General features: G+C 46.7%; 1 protein-coding gene across 2 annotated transcripts in view; it reads left to right on the top strand.

Annotated features, from left to right (window-relative positions):
- The window catches only part of SMARCC1 (SWI/SNF related, matrix associated, actin dependent regulator of chromatin subfamily c member 1), a 169172-nt gene that overhangs the window by 90660 nt on the left and 58393 nt on the right, over positions 1–20119 (top strand). For both annotated transcript variants that reach the window (XM_054016816.1, XM_054016814.1), the window contains 2 exons: positions 12766–12821; positions 19162–19276. In XM_054016816.1, coding sequence (XP_053872791.1) covers positions 12766–12821; positions 19162–19276 — 171 coding nt within the window. The remainder of the gene's footprint in view (positions 1–12765; positions 12822–19161; positions 19277–20119) is intronic.

The following is a 20119-nucleotide window of genomic DNA, read 5'->3' as shown; positions in this document are numbered from 1 at the left end:
AGAGCAGAGGCCTTTAGCCTGGTCCTATCCATCGACCTGTCTGGCATGAGTGGCCCTATCAAGAGTTATGCTCCCATCAGCATAGCTCTCGGGATCATGGGGGAACTCAAGCCTTTCAGCCACGTAAAGGCACAGTCCATCGGACTGATGTGAAACATCAGACCTCTTCTACATGTCTTGGCAACACTGTAAGTACCACAGATGGAACCAATGAAAACATTAAAGCCAGAACAGAGAGAGCCTGCCATGCCTTTTGTAACTCTAAAGCTGAAGAAACAGAAATCTTGTCCTCCAAACTAAACTCAGAGTATTCAACACCATTGTAATGTCAATCTTATTCCGTGGCACTGAAACTTGGAGACGACTTCTTTGAGTGATGTCCCCATGGGTGCTCCACTGTAGTTCCTTCTCTGCTGCACCTACAGTGGAGTCCCATGGGGGGACACATCTCAAAAAACCTCACTTACCACCCAAGGTGAGTAACCCTCTCTTCTTCCACGGATGCTCCACTGTAGATGTGACAGAGAAGGAACTACTGTGGAGCACCCATGGGGGGACACATGTTGAAGAACCTCAGCTACTGCACAAGGTGAGTAACCCTCTCTTATTAAGATCTTACTACCTAAACTCCAGGCTTTCATAAATAGTTTTTAGACAATTCTTAATATCTGATGACCAGGAAAAAAATGACAAATTACAGAACAAAAATAGAGATGGCTAGGACATACATGGAGGAAAGACCCAAATAACATAAGACAGGCATTGGACTGGAACCCCCAGGTCAAGAGGCAACAAGGTAGACCAAGGAAATGCACAATAGAAACAGAACTGAAAGAAGATGGAAGCCACTGGTGAATATTTGGAGTAGAGAGGCATAAGAGAGAGAGAAGGTGTGATAAACTTCACCACCCTGGTTTTTATGAATGATTTTGCCCCAGTTCCTATTGTGTCTGTGCACTTGAAAGTTTCACAGGCAGAATAAACACAGATAAGGGTGGTCATTTTACCTCCTGTATTTTTGGCAGGCAATGATTTCCCTTTAATCTCCATGTGTGATTTGACTGAATGCAAACATTGCTAAAAAGAAACAGTCTTGGAATATTTTACTTATTTGTGTCCTTGCCAAGACCTCTCTCAGCTAGTAGAGTGCCTTTTGAGGACTTGTGATAACTAAGGCTACGTTTTAGTCATGTGTATTTTTAGTAAAAGTCATGGACAGGTCACGAGCTGTAAACAAAAATTCACGGGCCCGCGACCTGTCCATGACTTTTACTAAAAATACCCACTGATACTAAAACTTGGGCGGGGGTGGCAACCGCCGCGGGTGCTGGGGGAGGTGACTCAGGACCCCAGCTGGTGCTGGGGGAGGGAAGGTTGGCTGGGCTGGCAGGGGCTTCCTACCCAGCTCCATGTCCCTACAGCTCCTAGGCGGTGGAGGCAGGGGCTCCTCCGCTGCTCCAGCCACAAGCTCCGGCTGCCACAGCTCCCATTGGCCAGGAACCGCAGCCAATGGGAGCTGCGGATGTGGGCAGCATGCGGTACGGAGACACCTCCCTCCCCTCCTCCCCCCCCCCCCGGCCTAAGAACTTCAGGGAGGCCCCCCCACCCCAGGTAAGCGTGCTCCCCGCACCCTCCAAACCCCTGTCCCCTAGCCCTTAGCTCCCTCCCACACACCCAAACTACTGCTGCTGGACAGCACCAACCATTGCGGAGGTCACGGAAAGTCACAGAATCCGTGATCTCAATGACACTCGCAGCCTTAGTGATAACTATCCATCCTTTCTTAAAACAGACTCATGCAGTGTTCACAACTGCTTCACAAGCTTTCAGTGAATTACCTACTCTCCTCTCAGAGTAGCAGCCGTGTTAGTCTGTATCCGCAAAATACAGACAGATGCATCCGAAGAAGTGGGCTGTAGTCCACGAAAGCTTATGCTCTAATAAATCTGTTAGTCTCTAAGGTGCCACAAGTACTCCTGTTCTTTCTACTCTCCTCTGAGGAAAGTGTGCAGGTTTGTCATGCTGAGCATGTAGAAGTGTCACAGAGTACAAGTATGGGAAGCACTAACTGTTGTGCATTCCTACCTTTCACTGAGCATGGAGGAAAAAATGGTGCTAGTTACTAGCAAGATTGCCATACATTTGAGCCCGCTAATCAATCCGACCATGTCGGCCTTTTCATTGCTAATACATTGATTATCCAGAATCAATTTAGTATTTGTTCATATTAAAGAGTGTGTTATAATGAACTGTGTAAATGGGTCCTATCAGTGAAAACAAATGGGGCCAACCTGGTCTCAGGGCACCTGTGAATTACTAAGTTTAAACACATTTTAAAGATAACTTTGCATTGGTGCATTCTGCTTTATTGTTCTACTGAGAAGAGTGTGGAGTTTATCTGGCAAGGCTATATCATGTAGCTTGCAGGCAATCTGATTAGAGAAATTAAACCAAGTTCAGACACTTTGTAATTTCCCTGTTGACTTGAAGTCTGTTTCCCTTCTCCAGTTGTAGGGTTAAATGGGGCTTCCTTAGAAGCCAGTCATAGGTTCCTCATCACTAATCAATAGGTGTTGCTACCTAACTAGGCAGAGCTCCCTGTTCTTGAGGGTTGTGTTTTACTATTAAGACTAGGAATGTGATTCCTGGGGTGGGGGTGAGGTATGCTTTTGGGCTGGAGGTGCTGTGCTCCTCCTTGGGATGATGCCTTGCATTGCTTGGTAGCCATCTACCTCTTGCTGCTTAGGAACCATAATTTGCTGATTCTGAAGGGAGAGCCATATAGTTTTTCTCCACACGAAAGATGATTGCTGTGATGCAGGACCTGCTGAAGAGGATTGTGGCAATAGAAACCCTTGAGGCCCTGTAAGAGGGACTACTGAGCACTCCCTGTAGAAGGGAAGGAAGGTTCTCATCATCAGTTTGTGTTGGGGACACCCATGATCCAGAGGGCTAATTCCCATCTAAATTGTCAGTTTTGTATATTCTTCATTTAGATTTTTGCTTCTGGTTTGTAGCAAAATCAATAAGGGCCATGTCTGTGTCTTCCTGGCATACAGGCATCCTTTATTTTATAATTTGTATCCAGAGGATCAAAATATGATGTTTTCAGGTCCATATACCTTTCATGTTTGGATGTCATATTTTTATTTTTTACCGAAGTCTAGTCTCCTTATTACATTCATTTCACTATTATGGTAGTTAAAATGGCTTAAAATGTAGAGATAGAAACGTGCATGAACTCAGATAAATTAAATTCAGATTGCCCTGAAACTCATAGCAGAGACTTTTTCAGTTTCCTTTTTCATTTCATTCATTTAGTCTTCCAGCATGCACCCATCAGTATAAGCAAAAAATGTAAATGGTTCATGCCAGCTGGAGGCCTGCAGTCAGAACACTGTCACTGCAAATAATGGCTCTGCAACCAATGCATTAAGACAATTTTCAAAAGCCATCAACTACTACCTGGCTAAACTTGTCATACTGACTTCATTTTTTATTAAAACAAAATTTTATTATTACGGTTATTACATCAGGAGTTATAAACATGTGAAAATGCAATTTATAATGAAACCTAAGGTATTTTCTTAGTAACCGAACATATCCATGTTTAGTCTCATTACAGAGGGGAATATATTTTTGGAAGTTTAAGGGAAATTCTTTTAGTTTTGTAATGCAAGGGAGGGCAGAGAAAAACAAAACTTATAGTGGGGAAAGTGTAAGATTTATTTGTGCATTTCTTTGTTGCTGAATTTTTCAAACGTCCGGTATTGCTGGCAGTCTAGTCACACTGAGAACTAATCCTGTACTTTGCAGCAAATACATGAGTTACAACTTAAAAAGTAAACAACATGGGAACTGTGATGTTGCCTCAATATAACATTACAACTAATAAACGCATGAAGATTTAAATGTAGAAAACTTTTTCATAGGCTATTTGCAACAAAGAGATATTCTTTTAAAAAGAATAAATGTGTTTTATGAGTGAAATGTTCATGCCGCTGCAAAGTTGGCATGCTATTCTGGGGGGGAGCCTTTCTTCTGCCTCTCTGATCGGCTACACCAGCTAAAAAGGGTCTATATAATAGTTGCTGCAAGAGCACAATGAAGTATTGGTTGAGGATGTGAACTCCACAAGCACAATAGATTAACTGCAAGGAGTTTGCAAAATCAAACCAAAGAGCTCTGGGTTTTGTACAGGGGAGTTAGCGAGGAACAGGAACAAAGCTAAATGCTCAGTAGCAAAATAAAGTTCAGTCACGTTGCTTGTATGGTAGATTTTCTGTTCATTGACTGCATCTTTACACTTACACGGTAACTTGATAAGAAACTGCTTAGCAGAATGGGATGGATTACTGTGTATTAGTGAGAGCATGATACTGGGACTCAGGACTCTTTAGTTCCCAGACACTGGGCAACTAACTTAACTTGTGTGTCTTAGGGCAAGTCCACACTACAGCGCTACATCGGCACAGCTACAGCTCCCGCTGGCATAATTACTCTATATCGGAGATGCGGACGCTGTCAGTGGGAGAGCATCTCCTGCCGACACAGCCCGGTGTGGAGACGCGAAACGTGTGTCACTTGGGGGGAGGGGGCTTTCACATCCCTGAGCAGCTCAAGTTATAGTGACTTAGGCTGTAGTGTAAACCTGCCCTTAGTTTTCCCATTTGTAAATTGGAGGTAATACGTCCTACGCAAAGGCCTGGGGAGGCCTGTTTAATGTTTGTAAACATCTAATAGATCCTTTGATAGCAGGTGCTATAGAAATGCAAAGTATGTTTATAATCATGTGCTTGATGGGTAAAACTAGAAAGGGCAAAGGACTGGAGAATATGCTGTAGGAAGCAATGCTGAAGTAGCCTCCTAAGGGTGAACTAACTAGGGATTAATGAGCACCAGTCTTTTGGTTGCCAAGTTAGTATTAAAGCAAGATGGAAACTTAATTTTCCACAGGGGAGAGAGGAACATGCAGTACTGTTGTGTGTAGAGGGAGAAAACCTGTCTGCATGATGTATATTACTTTTCAATGTTATGTTGGCTGTCAGCAAGCAGCCCACATGATTATTTTAATTATAACCTTTTATTATGAAATGCAATTTCGACTGGATAAATAGGGAGTACTTCTGTCAACTTGTGACATTTCATACTGCTGAGCAAAGCGAGATTGGGAGATCTACATGAATCAAAACTTCAGAATTGCTTCACTGTTCTCCCCCCACCCCATTTTCTAATCGGTCGTTTTTGGTTTATACATAACGTAGTGTCCTGTTTTGCTGCTTTTGCCCCTGAATTCCTTCAGTTCCTCTGTGCTGACAGGCGCTTGGGAGTTTTGGGTTGCCAGCAGCTCGAAGATCTGGCTAAGCTGCACTTAAACAGAATTTTGTATATTGTTTCTGTAGAATTTTTTGGTTTGAGGTTATTCGCGTGACTTCCCATTAAACGCACCGCTCAATTCCCTCCTCTTTGGCTCTTATTATGTTGCAAAGGAGAGACTGACACGTCATAACCTATCAGTGCTGCTCTTTTTACCAAAAAGAGTCACACTTTTAAGCACAGTCTGGATTTCTGCTCTTAGGCTGCGGACAGGAGTCTCTGAGACAATCGAATCTGTGTCTTCCATGTGGCATTGCTAGGCTACCAAATAATAATCCTTCCTGAACAGTTTCTTTCCTTTTAAGAGGCCATATTGACCAGTCTGTAACATGGGTTGAATCCCCTCTCAGTGGACAAAGGCAGGTACTTCAGAAGGGCAGAGTTACCTGTCCCAGATAAGTTCAATTGAAAAATTTCAATTTCTCATCACTCTAGAGCATTCTTTGGGCTTAGGTCAGAGTCCTCTAAGGAGCCCAGAATCCTACCTCCTGCACATGCCTTCTCTCTGAATCATGGAGTTTCTCTCTAGTGCAGTCTGTTTCCTTCTTCCTGGGCTGGTTCCTCAATAAAACAAGACCCCTCTGCTACAGAAACATGCCCCTCTGTTCATCTTCCCTACCCAAGCTTCCTCATATCTCTTCATGAGTTTTCCTCAAGTCTGTCAGGGTCTGTAACTTTTAAAACCCAACAATAATGCCTGTGTATTCTTTGTCGTGCTTCTGTAAAAACTCTTCTGCTCTAATTCTTTCCTGCAGAAACATTTGGTCAGCCTAGTTTCCCGTCTTCAGCCAAGGGGGCATTGGGGCTCCCGTACCTACACCACCTCAGGCCCTAGACCCCGGGGCAGGAGATCCTCCACTTCAGGGGCCCTTAGAACCGGACCCTCATTTGGACCCCTTGCCTCCGGAGGCATCCTCCTCATCTTTCCTGGATGAGGCTGTGGCGGGCACAACAGCCTCAGGCCCGCCCCCAATAGGTCTTCGTGCCCATCAAGACCTGTTACATAGGGTGGCACGTAACATGGACCTCCAGGCGGAGGAGATAGTAGAGGTGCAGGACCCGGTGGTGAGCATCCTGTCCGCTGATGCCCCATCCCGGGTGGCATTGCCACTGATTCGTACGATTCAGGCTAATGCCACTACCATATGGCAAACTCCTGCCTCCATTCCACCCACTGCCAGAGGGGTCGAGAGAAAGTACTTTGTCCCCTCCAAGGACCATGAATACTTATACACGCACCCTCCACCGTGTTCACTCGTCGTGTCTTCAGCGAACGCAAGAGAGCGTCACGGCCAGCAGGCGGCAGCGCCCAAATCGAAGGACGCTAAACGCTTCCATTTGTTCAGGCGTAAGGTGTACTCGGCGGGGGGGTCTGCAGCTCAGAGCCGCGAACCAACAGGCGCTCTTGAGCCGCTACAGCTACAACTCATGGAACTCCATGGGTAAATTCAAAGAGTTGATTCCCCAGGACTCAAGGGAGGAATTCGGGGCCTTAGTGGAGGAAGGTAAGAAGGTGGCTAGGACCTCCTTACAAGCCTCCCTGGACATAACGGACTCGGCTGCCAGGACATTAGCATCTGGCATAGCCATGCGATGCGTCTCCTGGCTCCAGGTTTCGGGCTTACCGTCAGAACTGCAGCAGACCCTGCAGGACCTACCGTTCGAGGGCCAGGGGTTATTCTCGGACAAGACGGGCTCTCGATTGCAGAGCCTCAAGGATTCGAGAACCATCATGCGCTCCCTGGGGATGCATGTCCCAGGGCCCCAGCGCAGACCCTTTAGGCCCCAGCCGCAAAGGTTCTACCCTCCCCCGCCTCGTCCGAGACAAGACTTTGCCAGAATGCGGGGACGCGGTGATAGACTAAGGTCAACCGGCCCTCAACCTGGTCAGAACCAGGGCCCGCCTAGGCCACCTTCAGGTCCTAGACAAAACTTTTGAAGGTGCACTCGAGGACGGCGCCCCAGGCACTACCCAGGATCCATCTCCCTCCTTTCGGGATCGCCTCTCCCATTTCCACCGTGCTTGGTCCCTTATAACCTCGGACCGCTGGGTCCTTCGCACGGTGGAGAGGGGATACGCTCTCCAGTTTTCTTCGTTCCCCCCCTCCCATCTCCCCTCCCCGTCCCTCTTCAGGGACTCTTCTCACGAGCCTCTCCTTACACAGGAGGTTTTTGGGCTCCTCTCTATGGGGGCCATAGAGGAGGTTCCCCCAGAGTTAAGGGGCAGGGGGGTTTATTCCCGCTACTTCCTGATCCCCAAAGCAAAAGGGGGTCTACATCCCATTTTAGACTTACGCGGACTCAACAAATTCATAGTAAAGTTGAAGTTCCGCATGGTCTCCTTGGGGACCATCATCCCTTCCCTGGATCCTGGAGACTGGTTCGCTGCCCTCGACATGAAGGACGCATATTTTCATATAGCAATTTACCCCCCACGCAGGCGTTTCCTTCGCTTTGTAGTAAACAAGGTGCACTACCAATTTACCGTCCTTCCCTTCGGGTTGTCCGTGGCTCCGAGAGTGTTCACCAAATGTATGGCTGTTGTGGCAGCGTACCTTCATCGACAGAATACAGGTGTTCCCGTATCCAGACGACTGGCTGGTGCGCAGCCGCACCAGGGAGCAAGTTCAAGCTCACATCCAGATAATACTGCAAACATTCCACGAGTTAGGCATTCTGCTCAACAAAGACAAGTCCACTCTGGAGCCAACCCAGAGAATAGAGTTTATCGGGGCAGTTCTAGACGCCAGACTTGCCCGAGCTCTTCTACCAGACAATCGGTTTCACACCATCACAGGCATCATCCGAGGGCTCCAGGTCTTCCCAATTATAACAATAAGGACGTGCCTCGGCTTGTTGGGACACATGGCCTCTTGCACTTACATAACCAGGCATGCCAGACTTCGGCTTCGCCCACTTCAGGACTGGGTATCGTCGGTGTACTGTCCTTATCGGGACAACCTGAACATGGTGGTCACGGTACTGAACTCAGTCCTGGCCTCTCTCACCTGGTGGCTGGATCACAAGGCGGTTGCCGCGGGAATGCCTTTTCACGCCCCACAACCCTCCCTGCACTTGGTCACGGACGCGTCATCTCTCAGTTGGGGTGCTCACCTCGGAGAGCACCACACCCAGAGCCTGTGGACCGCACCCCAACTAGCTCTGCACATCAATGTTCAAGAGCTGATGGCCGTACATCTAGCCTGTCAGGCATTTCTCGGTCTCCTGCACGGCCGTTGCGTGTCAGTCCTCACAGACAACACCACAGCCATGTTCTACATCAACAAGCAAGGAGGAGCCCTGTCGTCTCTCCTATGCCAAGAGGCCATTCGCCTGTGGGAGTTCTGCATTGCCCACTCGATACATCTCATGGCATTGTTCCTCCCTGGAGTCCAGAACACTCTAGCGGACCGTCTCAGCAGATCCTTCCAGATGCACGAGTGGTCGATTCGCCCAGACATCATCTATTCCATCTTCCAGAGGTGGGGATTTCCCCAGGTAGACCTGTTCGCATCTTGAGCCAACAGGAAGTGCCACGTGTTCTGCTCCCTACAAAGACGATCTCCGGGCTCCCTGTCTGATGCTTTCCTCCTATCATGGAGAGATCAGCTGTTCTACGCTTTTCCTCCATTCCCACTGGTCCAAAGGGTACTGCTCAAGCTACGCAGAGACGAGGCATGTCTCATTCTAGTCGCTCCAGCTTGGCCAAGACAGCACTGGTACACCACGCTTCTGGAGCTATCGGTTCAAACTCCGATCACGCTTCCCTTGTGCCCAGACCTGATCTCTCAGGACCACGGCCGACTGTCACCCCGACCTGCAATTGCTCCACCTCACAGTGTGGATGCTCCATGGCTAAATCGGACAGAGCTACAATGCTCACATCCCGTGCAACAGATTCTGCTGGGAAGTAGAAAGCCCTCTACACGGACCACTTACTTAGCCAAGTGGAAACAGTTCTCCTGTTGGTGCGCGCAGCGGGCTACGCCCCCCTTGCAGGCGTCAATTCCCTTTATACTCGAATATCTCCTATCCCTGAAACAGCAGGGCTTGGCGATATCTTCAATCAGGGTTCACCTGGCCGCTATATCGGCGTTCCACTCAGGAGAACTCACTTCCTCGGTCTTCTCTAAGTGGTCGTTAGATTCCTCAAGGGCTTAGACTGGACGTACCCACAGCAATGCCAACCCGTTCCGGCGTGGGATCTTAACCTGGTTCTCTCCAAGCTCACAGGGCCCCCGTTCGAGCCATTGGCTACCTGCTCACTCCTGTACCTATCTTGGAAGACAGCCTTCCTGGTAGCCATCACTTTAGCAAGGCGTGTTTCTGAAATCGGGGCGCTTACATCTGAGACTCAATACACAGTTTTCCATAAAGACAAGGTGCAGCTTCGCCCCCACCCTGCCTTTCTTCCCAAGGTAGTTTCACCTTTTCACGTGAACCAGGATCTGTTTCTCCCGGTCTTCCATCCTAAGCCGTCAAGACCAATGTATGCATTCCTTGGACGTACGCAGGGCCCTGGCTTTCTATCTTGAGTGTACAAAGCCATTTAGGAAGACAACACAACTCTTCATTGCAGTAGCCGACCGGATGAAAGGCTTACTAGTCTCCTCGCAACATCTCTCCTCCTGGATCACGTCCTGCATTCGTGCTTGCTACGACGTGGCCGGTGTCCCGACGCCGCGCCTCACCGCCCACTCCACGAGAGGCTCAAGCCTCCTCGACTGCCTTCCTGGCTCGAGTCCCGATCCAGGACATTTGTAGAGCTGCGGTTTGGTCATCGGTCCACACCTTCGCCGCTCACTATGCACTGGTACAGCAGTCCAGAGACGATGCTGCATTCGGATCAGTGGTTTTGCACGCAGCGATGTCTCACTCCGACCCCACCGCCTAGGTAAGGCTTGGTAGTCACCTAATTGGAATCGATATGAGCAAGCACTTGAAGAAGAAAAAACGGTTACTCACCTTTGTAACTGTTGTTCTTCGAGATGTGTTGCTCATATCCATTCCAAACCCGCTCCCCACTGTCGGAGTAGCCGGCAAGAAGGAACTGAGGGGGCGTTGGGTCGGCTGGGGTATATATCCAGTGCCATGAAGGCGCCACTCCAGGGGGCTCCACAGCCAACCCACTGGGTGTTGCTACGGTAGAAAATTTCTCCGACGATCGTGCACGCGGCGCGCGCACACCTAATTTGAATGGATATGAGCAACACATCTCGAAGAACAACAGTTACAAAGGTGAGTAACCGTTTTTTATGGGGCATGAAAGAAGACCTGCAAATTCTAGGGCAGGGAAATAGAGAGGCTTTCTTGTGAATGTTTAATGCTTTAACACGGTTTGTAGAGGTGCTAGAACTTAGTGTGAGAATATTTTTACAGAGCATAAATTACTCTTCTACAGTCAGATTTGGATAACATAAAATTAGACTCTGATAGTGTTTTGATCACCTGCAAATTGGAAATAAAGTCTCTTACTGACTTTCCATGCATGCTGACATTTCTGTGCGTAGAATTCATAAAGCAATTCAGGAAGTTTGTGTTGAGCAGTGATTACCCACTCTTGTAATACAAGAAGTTCTTAACTGAGGCTGGTCTTGCATGCCTGAGCTACAGACCATCTACACAGACAAATCGACTACATTGGTAGAGCATGTTGTTATATTATAGCCAACCAACAGAATTGTAACACGGATTGAACATGTTATAGAATTGTGGTGTATCCTTGGCCTTTTACAGGTGTGCAACAGTTTGAGTTTTGTCTGCACAGGCAAACTATGTATCTTCATAGCTAAATTTTATTTTTAGTAAAAGTCAGGTTGTGGGCAATAAACAAAAATTCATGGAAGCCTGCAACCTGTCTGTGACTTTTACTAAAAATAATGGGGCAGGAGGTCTGACTGAAGCCCAAGTAGGGGAAGAGAGCCCCAGCCCCGCTGTTGGGGGCGGTGTCCAGCACCCTCTGCTGCGGCAGTTCCAGGGGCCCCTTGCCGCAGCCTCAGTGGCCCAGAGCCCCGGGGGCCCCCTGCAGCAGCTGACGGCTCTGGCCCCACTGCCCTGGGGCTGAAGCAGAAAATATCACAGAAGTCTCTGAAAGTCACAGAATCCGTGCAGCTATGACACAATCTTATCCTTATGCAGCTCTATTTTAATATTGTTGGCCTCATATACCCCGGCTGGCCAAACCTGCAAAGGTGAAGCTGTATTTAAACCTGAATTTTAAACTAAGGCTATAACATAATGTATTGTGCTGCCAAGCTTCCCATGTGTCCAGTGTTATGAAGCTTTCTTGCATCTTTCTAAAGAACTGTTCTATTTATTTAGGTGGAACAAATGGGCCAAAGTCATTAACAACCCAGTCTCTGTCCAACATTAAACAGTGTTAAACATGGTCCAGGGTTTGGCATTCAGAGACCTCAGCCTGCTTAGTACCATGACGCAAACACAATTGAAAATTATTTTAATCTTCTATTGAAGATAAAGAAAAGGGGGGGAAAAAGTTAAAGCATTTGAAATGTAAAGAATTAAGTAAGGCTTTTATTTTAACATGTTTTGTTCCCTTTAGCTGGAGAGAGTTTTAGAAGGAAAAACCTCTAGTTTGATAGTCTCTTAGATATTATTAAAGATGGTAATAACTGTCCCTCTAGGAAAAAGAAAGTTAGTTGAAATGAGCTGGAGCTACTACTGTTAAAGTCTGATCCCATTTCATCCCAGGTGGTGTCTGGGATTCAGCTGGAACCAGTAAAAGTGGGAATATTATCTGGGTCCCTCTCTCTGGCCTGGTCTGGTCAGGACATCTCTCAGGGTTAGGCTAATGAAGGCCTGGGACCCCAGGAGATGGTGGGGGTGGCAGCCATGTTGGTGAAGCTTGCTTCAGTATCCTCTGTCTGTTCTTTCACTCAATCTGTTTTTTCTGTTCTTTGTCCTCCTTACCTCTCCTCCCCCTAGTTTCCAAAAAAGTCTTCCTTTCAGGACCCAAAAAGGATGGAATAGCCCATTCCCTCATTATTTTTGTCCGTCAATTAGGCCTAATTTCTGACACACTAATTTTGGTTCATTAACTCCACATAATTTGTTTTTAACAAGTATAATTACAGCAGTCCTTGAATTATATGAACATGGCCTTTTTGGTTTAAACTAATCGAGTTTCTCTGTCTGGTTTTCTTGCACCTAGTTCCATTAACATTTGTTGTTTTAGGTTGTAACATCTTATGAACTTACACTCACTTTTTACAGTTAAACTCACAATTAAGGTAAATTGGTAAGCCCGATTACCCCAACAGAACAGAGTAGGATATTTCAGTTAGACCTGTAATTAATTTTCAAGTATAATAAATGTGGTTATGGCACTTTTAACCATTCTGCTTTATGTACTTATATTTCTTCTCATAGATGGAGTTGAAGAAGAAAAAATGGAAACTGAGACAGATGGGCAACAGTCAGAAAAGGTAAAAGTCTGAGATTTGTCTCTGATACAGTGATTCTTTTCATGAAGTTCACAAGTCTGAGTTGTTTGTGTTACAGTAGCACCTAGAGGCCTTAATCAAAGATCGGGGCCCATTGTGCTAGTCACTGTACAAATGCATAATGAAAAGATGGGCCTTACCCCAGGTGACTTAAATTTTAGTAAAGAGCTCCTTGTTCTCAGCCTTGTCTTGTGCAGAGTGAATTGAACACTCCTGCCATAGGAGTGCCCCCTTGCAAGTTTATTGCTGAGCAAAGTGGGAAGAGATGTCGATATCTCTTCCTGTCCTTTTTAGCCATGAGGAAAGGGGCTGAGGAAGGGTCAAAGTGGAGATGTCGGATTTAATTGAAGAGCCATAGAAAAACTGCAGCAGCACATCCTGATGTTGCAACGCTTTTCTTGTAGTGTTGGATTGATGATTCTGACTCCTGATCGTGCAGTGCTGTGATGTTTTCGGCTCTGCACAGTTTAATTCAGTGAGAAATTGGCTCTCCAAAATTACATACCTTTGCTCTAATCTGACACGAGGTCAGTAAAGAGAAATCAGTCCTCCAAGAACCATTCCTAATTTTTGAATTTAGTGTAACTCAGTTATGTTGGACTGCCAAGTGCTCCGAGTAACCTATTTTTATAGCACAAATATAAACCAAGAGACACTGAGAGGATGAAAGACACAGAAAATAGTTCTTGTATTTCCCTTCTGAGTGCCAGCTGGAGTTGGATTGACAATCTGAGTGAAGTCATTTATTCATAGTTGCATCACAGACAATGGCAATGCAAGCTACCCTCCTTTGTCTAGTGCTAGGGTAGGCAACCTATGGCACATGTGCCAAAGCTGGCACGCGAGCTGATTTTCAGTGGCACTCACACTGCCCAGGTCTTGGCCACCGGTCCGGGGGGCTCTGCATTTTAATTTAATTTTAAATGAAGCTTCTTAAACATTTCAAAAATCTTATTTACTTTACATACAACAATAGTTTAGTTATATATTATAGACTTATAGAAAGAGATCTTCTAAAAACGTTAAAATGTATTACTGGCACGTGAAACCTTAAATTAGAGTGAATAAATGAAGACTCGCCACACCACTTCTGAAAGGCTGCCGACCCCTGGTCTAATGAATGTGACTCACCTCTGATTTAGAGCTTGAACCTAAGCCCATGTCAGTCGGTGGCAAAACCGTCAGTGGCTTCAGTGTGCACAGGATCAAACCCTTAGAGAGAAGCTGCCTGAGAATGAGAGAGGAGTTCAGTCTGTTTATTCGGGCCTTCATCTCTCCTACTGAGATTGTCAGCAAAAGAAGGTGATTGCAGTGGTGGGTTTTGTGATCTAGATAAATGTCCACTAAGATCTAGACTATGACTAGCCGCTCCTTTCAAGGTCACAGAACTGTGAAGTGGTAATGGCAATGACTTCTGGGCAGTACTGACCTGCACTAAATCCAAACTAGCGCTCTAGAACTGATTCATTATTTTCTTGAATAAACAATACCTACATTGTGTCTGCAGTTACCTGTGACACTTTCCTGTTACCCCGCTTTTTCAGTCGAATGAAACAAACCCTGGTGCTTAACTTAAGGAAAATGTGTACACGACAATCTTAAGTCGACCTCTGTTAGGTCGACATACAGCCATCACAGTAATTACTCCTCCTCCTTTCAGTGGTGCGCGTCCTCACCAGGAGTGCTTCCACTAGCTGAAGAGGGACAGCGTGCGGGGGGGGGAGGGGGAGGGGGTTGGGTTTGAGAGCCAGGGCTCTCAGGTCTGTGCAGGCCCCCACTGGTGGCTTCTCTCCTTCGGCGGGGAGATCCATGCCCAGAGTCTGGTTGGCTGCAGTGCTCCCCGCAGGGAGCCAGGACCCCAGGGCACAGCAGGGCTCCCAGCAGGGCACCTGGGCAACAGCCCAAGCCAGGAGCCTGGTTGACAGCCCAGCTTGGAACAGAGACCAGGGCTGGATTAACTCTCCTATGGGCCCGGGGCTATTAGATTTTGTGGGGCCCCTGTATACAAGTCTTTTTCCTTGGAGGGAGTTTAGTGCAGGAGGCAGGGGATTGGGGTGCGGGGTCTGGGAGGGAGGGTGCAGGAGGGGATTCTGATCTGGGGCAGGGGTTTGAGGTGGAGGAGGGGGTACGAGGTGCAGGCTCCAGCTGGGAGGCGCTTACCACAAGCAGCTCCCAGCCGACGGCAGAGCAGGGCTCAGGCTGCCTGCCTGCCATAGCCGCTGCTAACACACACCTGCGCACCCTTTGGGGGGAAGGAGGCAGCGGGTTTCAGTACGCTGCCCATGCCTGCAGGTGCCCCCCCGTAGCTACAAGGAGCTGCGGGAACAGTGCTGGAGGCAGGGGCAGTGCGCGGAGCCGCATCCCCCCCTCCACTCCCCACCCCGCCAGGGGCTGCAGAGACATGCCAGCAGCCAGCCGCTTCCAGGAGCGGCGTGGGGCTATGGCAGGCAGGCAGCCTGCCTGAGAGCCCCTTTTAGCAGCCTGGAGATCGCTACCTGTGATTTATTTTTGCGGGGCCACCCCTTGAGCCAAGGCTCTGGGCTGCAGCCTCTAAAGCCCCTGCTGGAGACCTGCAGCAGTCCAGCTGGGGAGCCAGGAACCGGCTTTCTTGTCTATTTCATGGCTCAAGCAGAGCTATGAAATTAACAAGAATGACAGCCAACAGCCAATGTGAGGAACAGTGTCTACATAGACATTGAGTTGCCCTAGTTACACCGACATAAGCCCTACGCCTCTCATGGAAGTGGAGTTATTATGTTGGTGTAGTAGGGCACTTACATCGGCAGGAGCAAATCTGTAGTGTAGACACTGACATAGTTAGGTCAACATAAGCTGCCCTATGTCGACCTAACTCTGTAGTGTAGTCCAAGCCTAATACTCACAATACATAATTCTGAATGTTACTCCTTGTTTGCTGTATTCTCTCGATTATCTTTATATTGCTTTTATGAAATAAGATATGTAAATACAGTGCAAGGTAATCATGGGCATGAAAATTACTGTTTCAAATTTATTGGAAACTAATTCCCGATCTAGTAGAACAGACATTCAGATGAATCCAAATTACTTGCCAATGTTAAAATATTTCCCACCTCCGCCCTTATGCATAAAATCACTGCTCATTTCATTAATACAGTTAATGTCCTTGAGTTGGGATAAGATCGAATCTGTGAAAAATTCCACTTCTTTGAGTAGTGTCCCTATGGGTGCTTCATGACAGGGCATACTTCCCCAGGGGCAGATTCATCACAATGTCCAACTTTGTTTCAACAATCCAGTGGAGTCCACAAACCCCACTGCAAGGGGTTGCCTACAAATTCTGGGCCATATGGCAGCCTGTATGTTCATGACTTCCCTAGCAAGACTTAACTCTTGGTGTCTTCAACCATAATTGAGAACGTCTACATACTCCCAACAGACTGTCGATCCCAGCAGGTGTCCATATCTCAGAAGGTCCTCGGTCATTTGAACTGGTGGGAGGACCCACAAAAGGTGGGGGTGGGGGAAGAGAGTTTCACTTGTACAGCCTCCTCCCATGAGGATTGTCACCACAGAAGTCTCCCTCATAGGCTGGGGTGCACAATTCCAAAGCCTTATAGCTCAGGGCAAATAGACCCCCTCCATATCAACATACTGGAGCTCAGAGGAGTCCATTATGCTTGCCAGCACTTCCTGCCACACATCAAGGACCACCCAATCAGAATAATGCTGGACAACAGAGCGATGTTTACATCAATCAGCAAGGAGGAGCAAGATACCAGTCCTCATGCACCAAATCCATAAAACTATGGAACTGGTGTACGTCACATCGCATGCATATCTCAGGGGGTCATCTGCTGAACACAATCATAGATTCCCTCAGCAGACAATTCAGTGTCAACTACAAGTGGGAACTGAACAACAAAGTGTTCTGAGAAATACAGCTTGCCTGGGGCCATCCACAGGTGGATCTCTTCACAACTCCATTCAATGCAAAGAGCAGACGTCTACTCAAGGCGTGGGCATGACCACAACGCAGTGGGATATGTCCTAGTCATTACTTGGCCTCAAGGCCCGCTATGCCTTCATCCCCCAATACTGTTACTGTTTAAGTTCATAAAGAAATTGAGACGAGGAACTAGTAACCATCCTCATAGCACTGTCGTGGTTGAGACAGGCTGTGATTCCCGGAGCTGATTCACATATCCCTACAGTCTCTTCTCTGCCTTTCTCTGACCCCGATTCTCTTCACCCAGGTATCAGAATTGGTCCCCTCCCCCAGTCTCGCAGCACTTTGCCTCAAAGCATGGTTGTTTGATGGCCCTTTGGTATAGCTTTCCAGAAGTTCCATGGGTGCTGCTCAATATCAGAAATCACCCAACTAGAAAGTGTGGAAATGCCTCCAAGCTTGTTTGCAACCATTAAGTTGTACTTCCTCTCAAATCCTCTGGCTCATCTCCTCAGTTACCTGTCAAATTAAAGACTACAGGCTTATCGCTGAGCTCCATTAAAGTTCTTCTAGCTGCCATCACAACTTTTCACCCTCCCATACAAGGATTCTCAGTCTTCACCCACCCCAGCACTGCAAGATTTATTAAGGATCTATTTAACCTCTTCCTATCAAGGAACCAACTCTACCATGGGACCTCACCTTAGTTCCCAGTGCTCTGAGGAAACCCCTCATTCAAACCTGTGGGGAGTTACTGCCTCCTTCGTTTGTCCTTAAGACCTTGTTCAAATTAGCCATTACTTCGTCTAGGATGGGTGGGGAGTTTTGAATCCTTAACGGAGGACCCATCATACATGGTGTTCTTCCAAGATGAGGTGACTTTACATCCACATCCTCGCTTCCTCCCTAAAGTCTCTTCAGAATTCTGCGTCAATCAGGATATTCGCCCGCCAGTATTTTACCCCAGGCCTCTCTCGTAGAGAAGAAGCAAGCCTCCATACACAGAATGTTAAGAGCTCTTCCCTTTTACCTTGACAGGACTTGGCCCTTTTCGGTTTCCCCTAGACTCTTCATCTCTGTTGCAGAAAGAATGAATGGACATCTGATCTCCATCCAGAAATTGTCCAAATGGGTTGCAGGTTGTGTCCTGTGAAGCCTTGGGGGTTCATCTCCCTCCTCCTTTCCCCCTGAGAGTTATTGTTCATTCCACCAGGGCTCAGTCTACCTCAGTAGCCCTTCTCAAAAATGTACACATCTTAGACATCTGCAGGGCAGCCACCTGGTCGTTGCTGCATATATTCTACCAGCATTGCACTCTCATGTCTGCCTCCAGGACTGACGTGATGACACTGTCCTACAATCCGTACTGGATCCACTTCCTTCATGCCCTCCTCCTTGATGGAGGTACTACTTGGGAGTCTCCTTATGTGGACCACCCAAAGGGACACTACTTGAAGCAGAAGGAGAGGTTACTTACTGTACATGGTAACTTGAGTTCTTTGAGATGTGTGTCCCGATGGGTGCTCCACTACCTGCCCTCCTTCCCCTCTGCCTCAGAGTCTCTTTCTTGGGACTTTTGTGGTTGAGTAAGACCTGGAGTGGCGGCAAGTCTCCTCTCTCTATACTGTTATATCCGGGCATGAGGGTGTCTAGGGCATAGACATAGACCTGGGGAGACAGCTGACAAAAATTTCCGATCAAGAACACACTGGCGCCTTTGCATAGCTAGACATGGAGCATCCATAGAGATACACATCTTGAACTGAAGTACAGTTCGAGGTAAGTTACCTCTCCTTCATTTTATTTCCCTTCCTTATGTCACACTTTTGCAAATACCTGTTGCTTTTTCTGTTGGACAAAAATACTCTTTTCCCACTGTGTGTAATTAGACTACAGCACTCATTGCCACATGATATTATTGAGGCCAAGAACTTACTAAGATTCAAAAAGGGATTGGATGTTTATATGGATAACAAGAGTATCCAGATTTATTGTACTGAATGCTAACAAATTTTGAAAAGGATATAAAATCTCATGCTTCGGGCTTAAACCAATCTCTGACTATTAAGGATTAGAATGAAATATTTGGGGAGGGACAAGATGATTCCACTTCTCCCTATTGTGGGGTTTCTTGCACTAAACAAAATCTGGTGCTGCCCCCTGTTGGAGATGGCTTACTGGACTAGATAGATCATGGGTCTGATCCAATGTGGCAATTGCTTTGTGCCCAAGAATCTTGACCATGGTTGTGAAAAGAACTAACAGGCAGTCCCAAATTGATTCCACCTTCCCAAGGGTGATAGAGCTTTCAAAGTGATTCTGTGACCAAGCTAACAAGGAATTTTTTCTTATGTTCCCCTTTTTCTCTTCCTTCATCCCCCTCCAACACTCCAGGTTGAAAGCAAAGGAGAAAGTGAAATAGAGGAAGGTGATAAGGTGCAGGAAGGAGAAAATGAGAGAAATCCAGAAAAGGAGCAAGACAGTGAAGTCACGTCTGATACTAAGTCAGGTAATAGACACCAGCTGTTACTTGAGCTGCATTTTAGTTTTAAAAGCCTTTCTCCAAAGCTGTAAGAATAGACTATAAAGTTAATTGTGGCAGAAATATTTCCTCTCGCACGTTAGGTCTGCAGCTTGGTTCAGCAGTAGATATTCCAGGTCATTTCACAGAAAAGCTCAAGTGCTAAATTTATATTGCAATCATTTCAGACTTCAGTTTAGGGACTTTTTTCATCTTGGCTGTAGGGACTGGGTGAGCAGATTGCTAAACTAAAGTGAGCACAAACCATATAAATGAGTTTATTTCCATATTGCTAATCTGTTGGTCCATTCCTAATGTAAAGAAGCAGATGAATGGGACTACTATGAACACAGCTTTGTGCTTTTAAGCTTAACAAGCTTTCTCCGTTTCCTTACGAGGTTGTGCAAATCATTTCATTTGACTGGTTGGGAATAAAGCACTGAAAAATCATAGTATCTTCCTATATTTTAAAATACCATGTCATCTCTTACATGAATCTGATTGTGTCGTATAGATCTGGCACATCTTTTCTGACAGGATTTTTTTCATCAGAATTTTAGGAGAGGACGGAGCAAAACAATAAAAGTCTCCATTTACTTCTCAAAATGGAGATGATCATGGAATTTGTTTATTGGAAATACAACTTAAAATTATTTTGATATTAAGACTAAGAAAAAGATGGGGAGAGAAGAGTGCACAGGGGTAGAAAATGAAAGCACTTTAGGAGCCATCACCCTTAAGGGTTTGGGGGGGATCCTCTGGGATATACATTTTGTGGAGGTGTTCAAACTGCTTCTGTAGCAGTATGTGGAGGAAGTGCTGAGGGGCTAT

This window comes from Malaclemys terrapin, chromosome 2 (genome assembly GCF_027887155.1).
Source record: "Malaclemys terrapin pileata isolate rMalTer1 chromosome 2, rMalTer1.hap1, whole genome shotgun sequence".
In the NCBI taxonomy this organism is placed as follows: Eukaryota; Metazoa; Chordata; order Testudines; family Emydidae; genus Malaclemys; species Malaclemys terrapin.
This window is presented reverse-complemented; position numbering and strand designations above follow the sequence as displayed.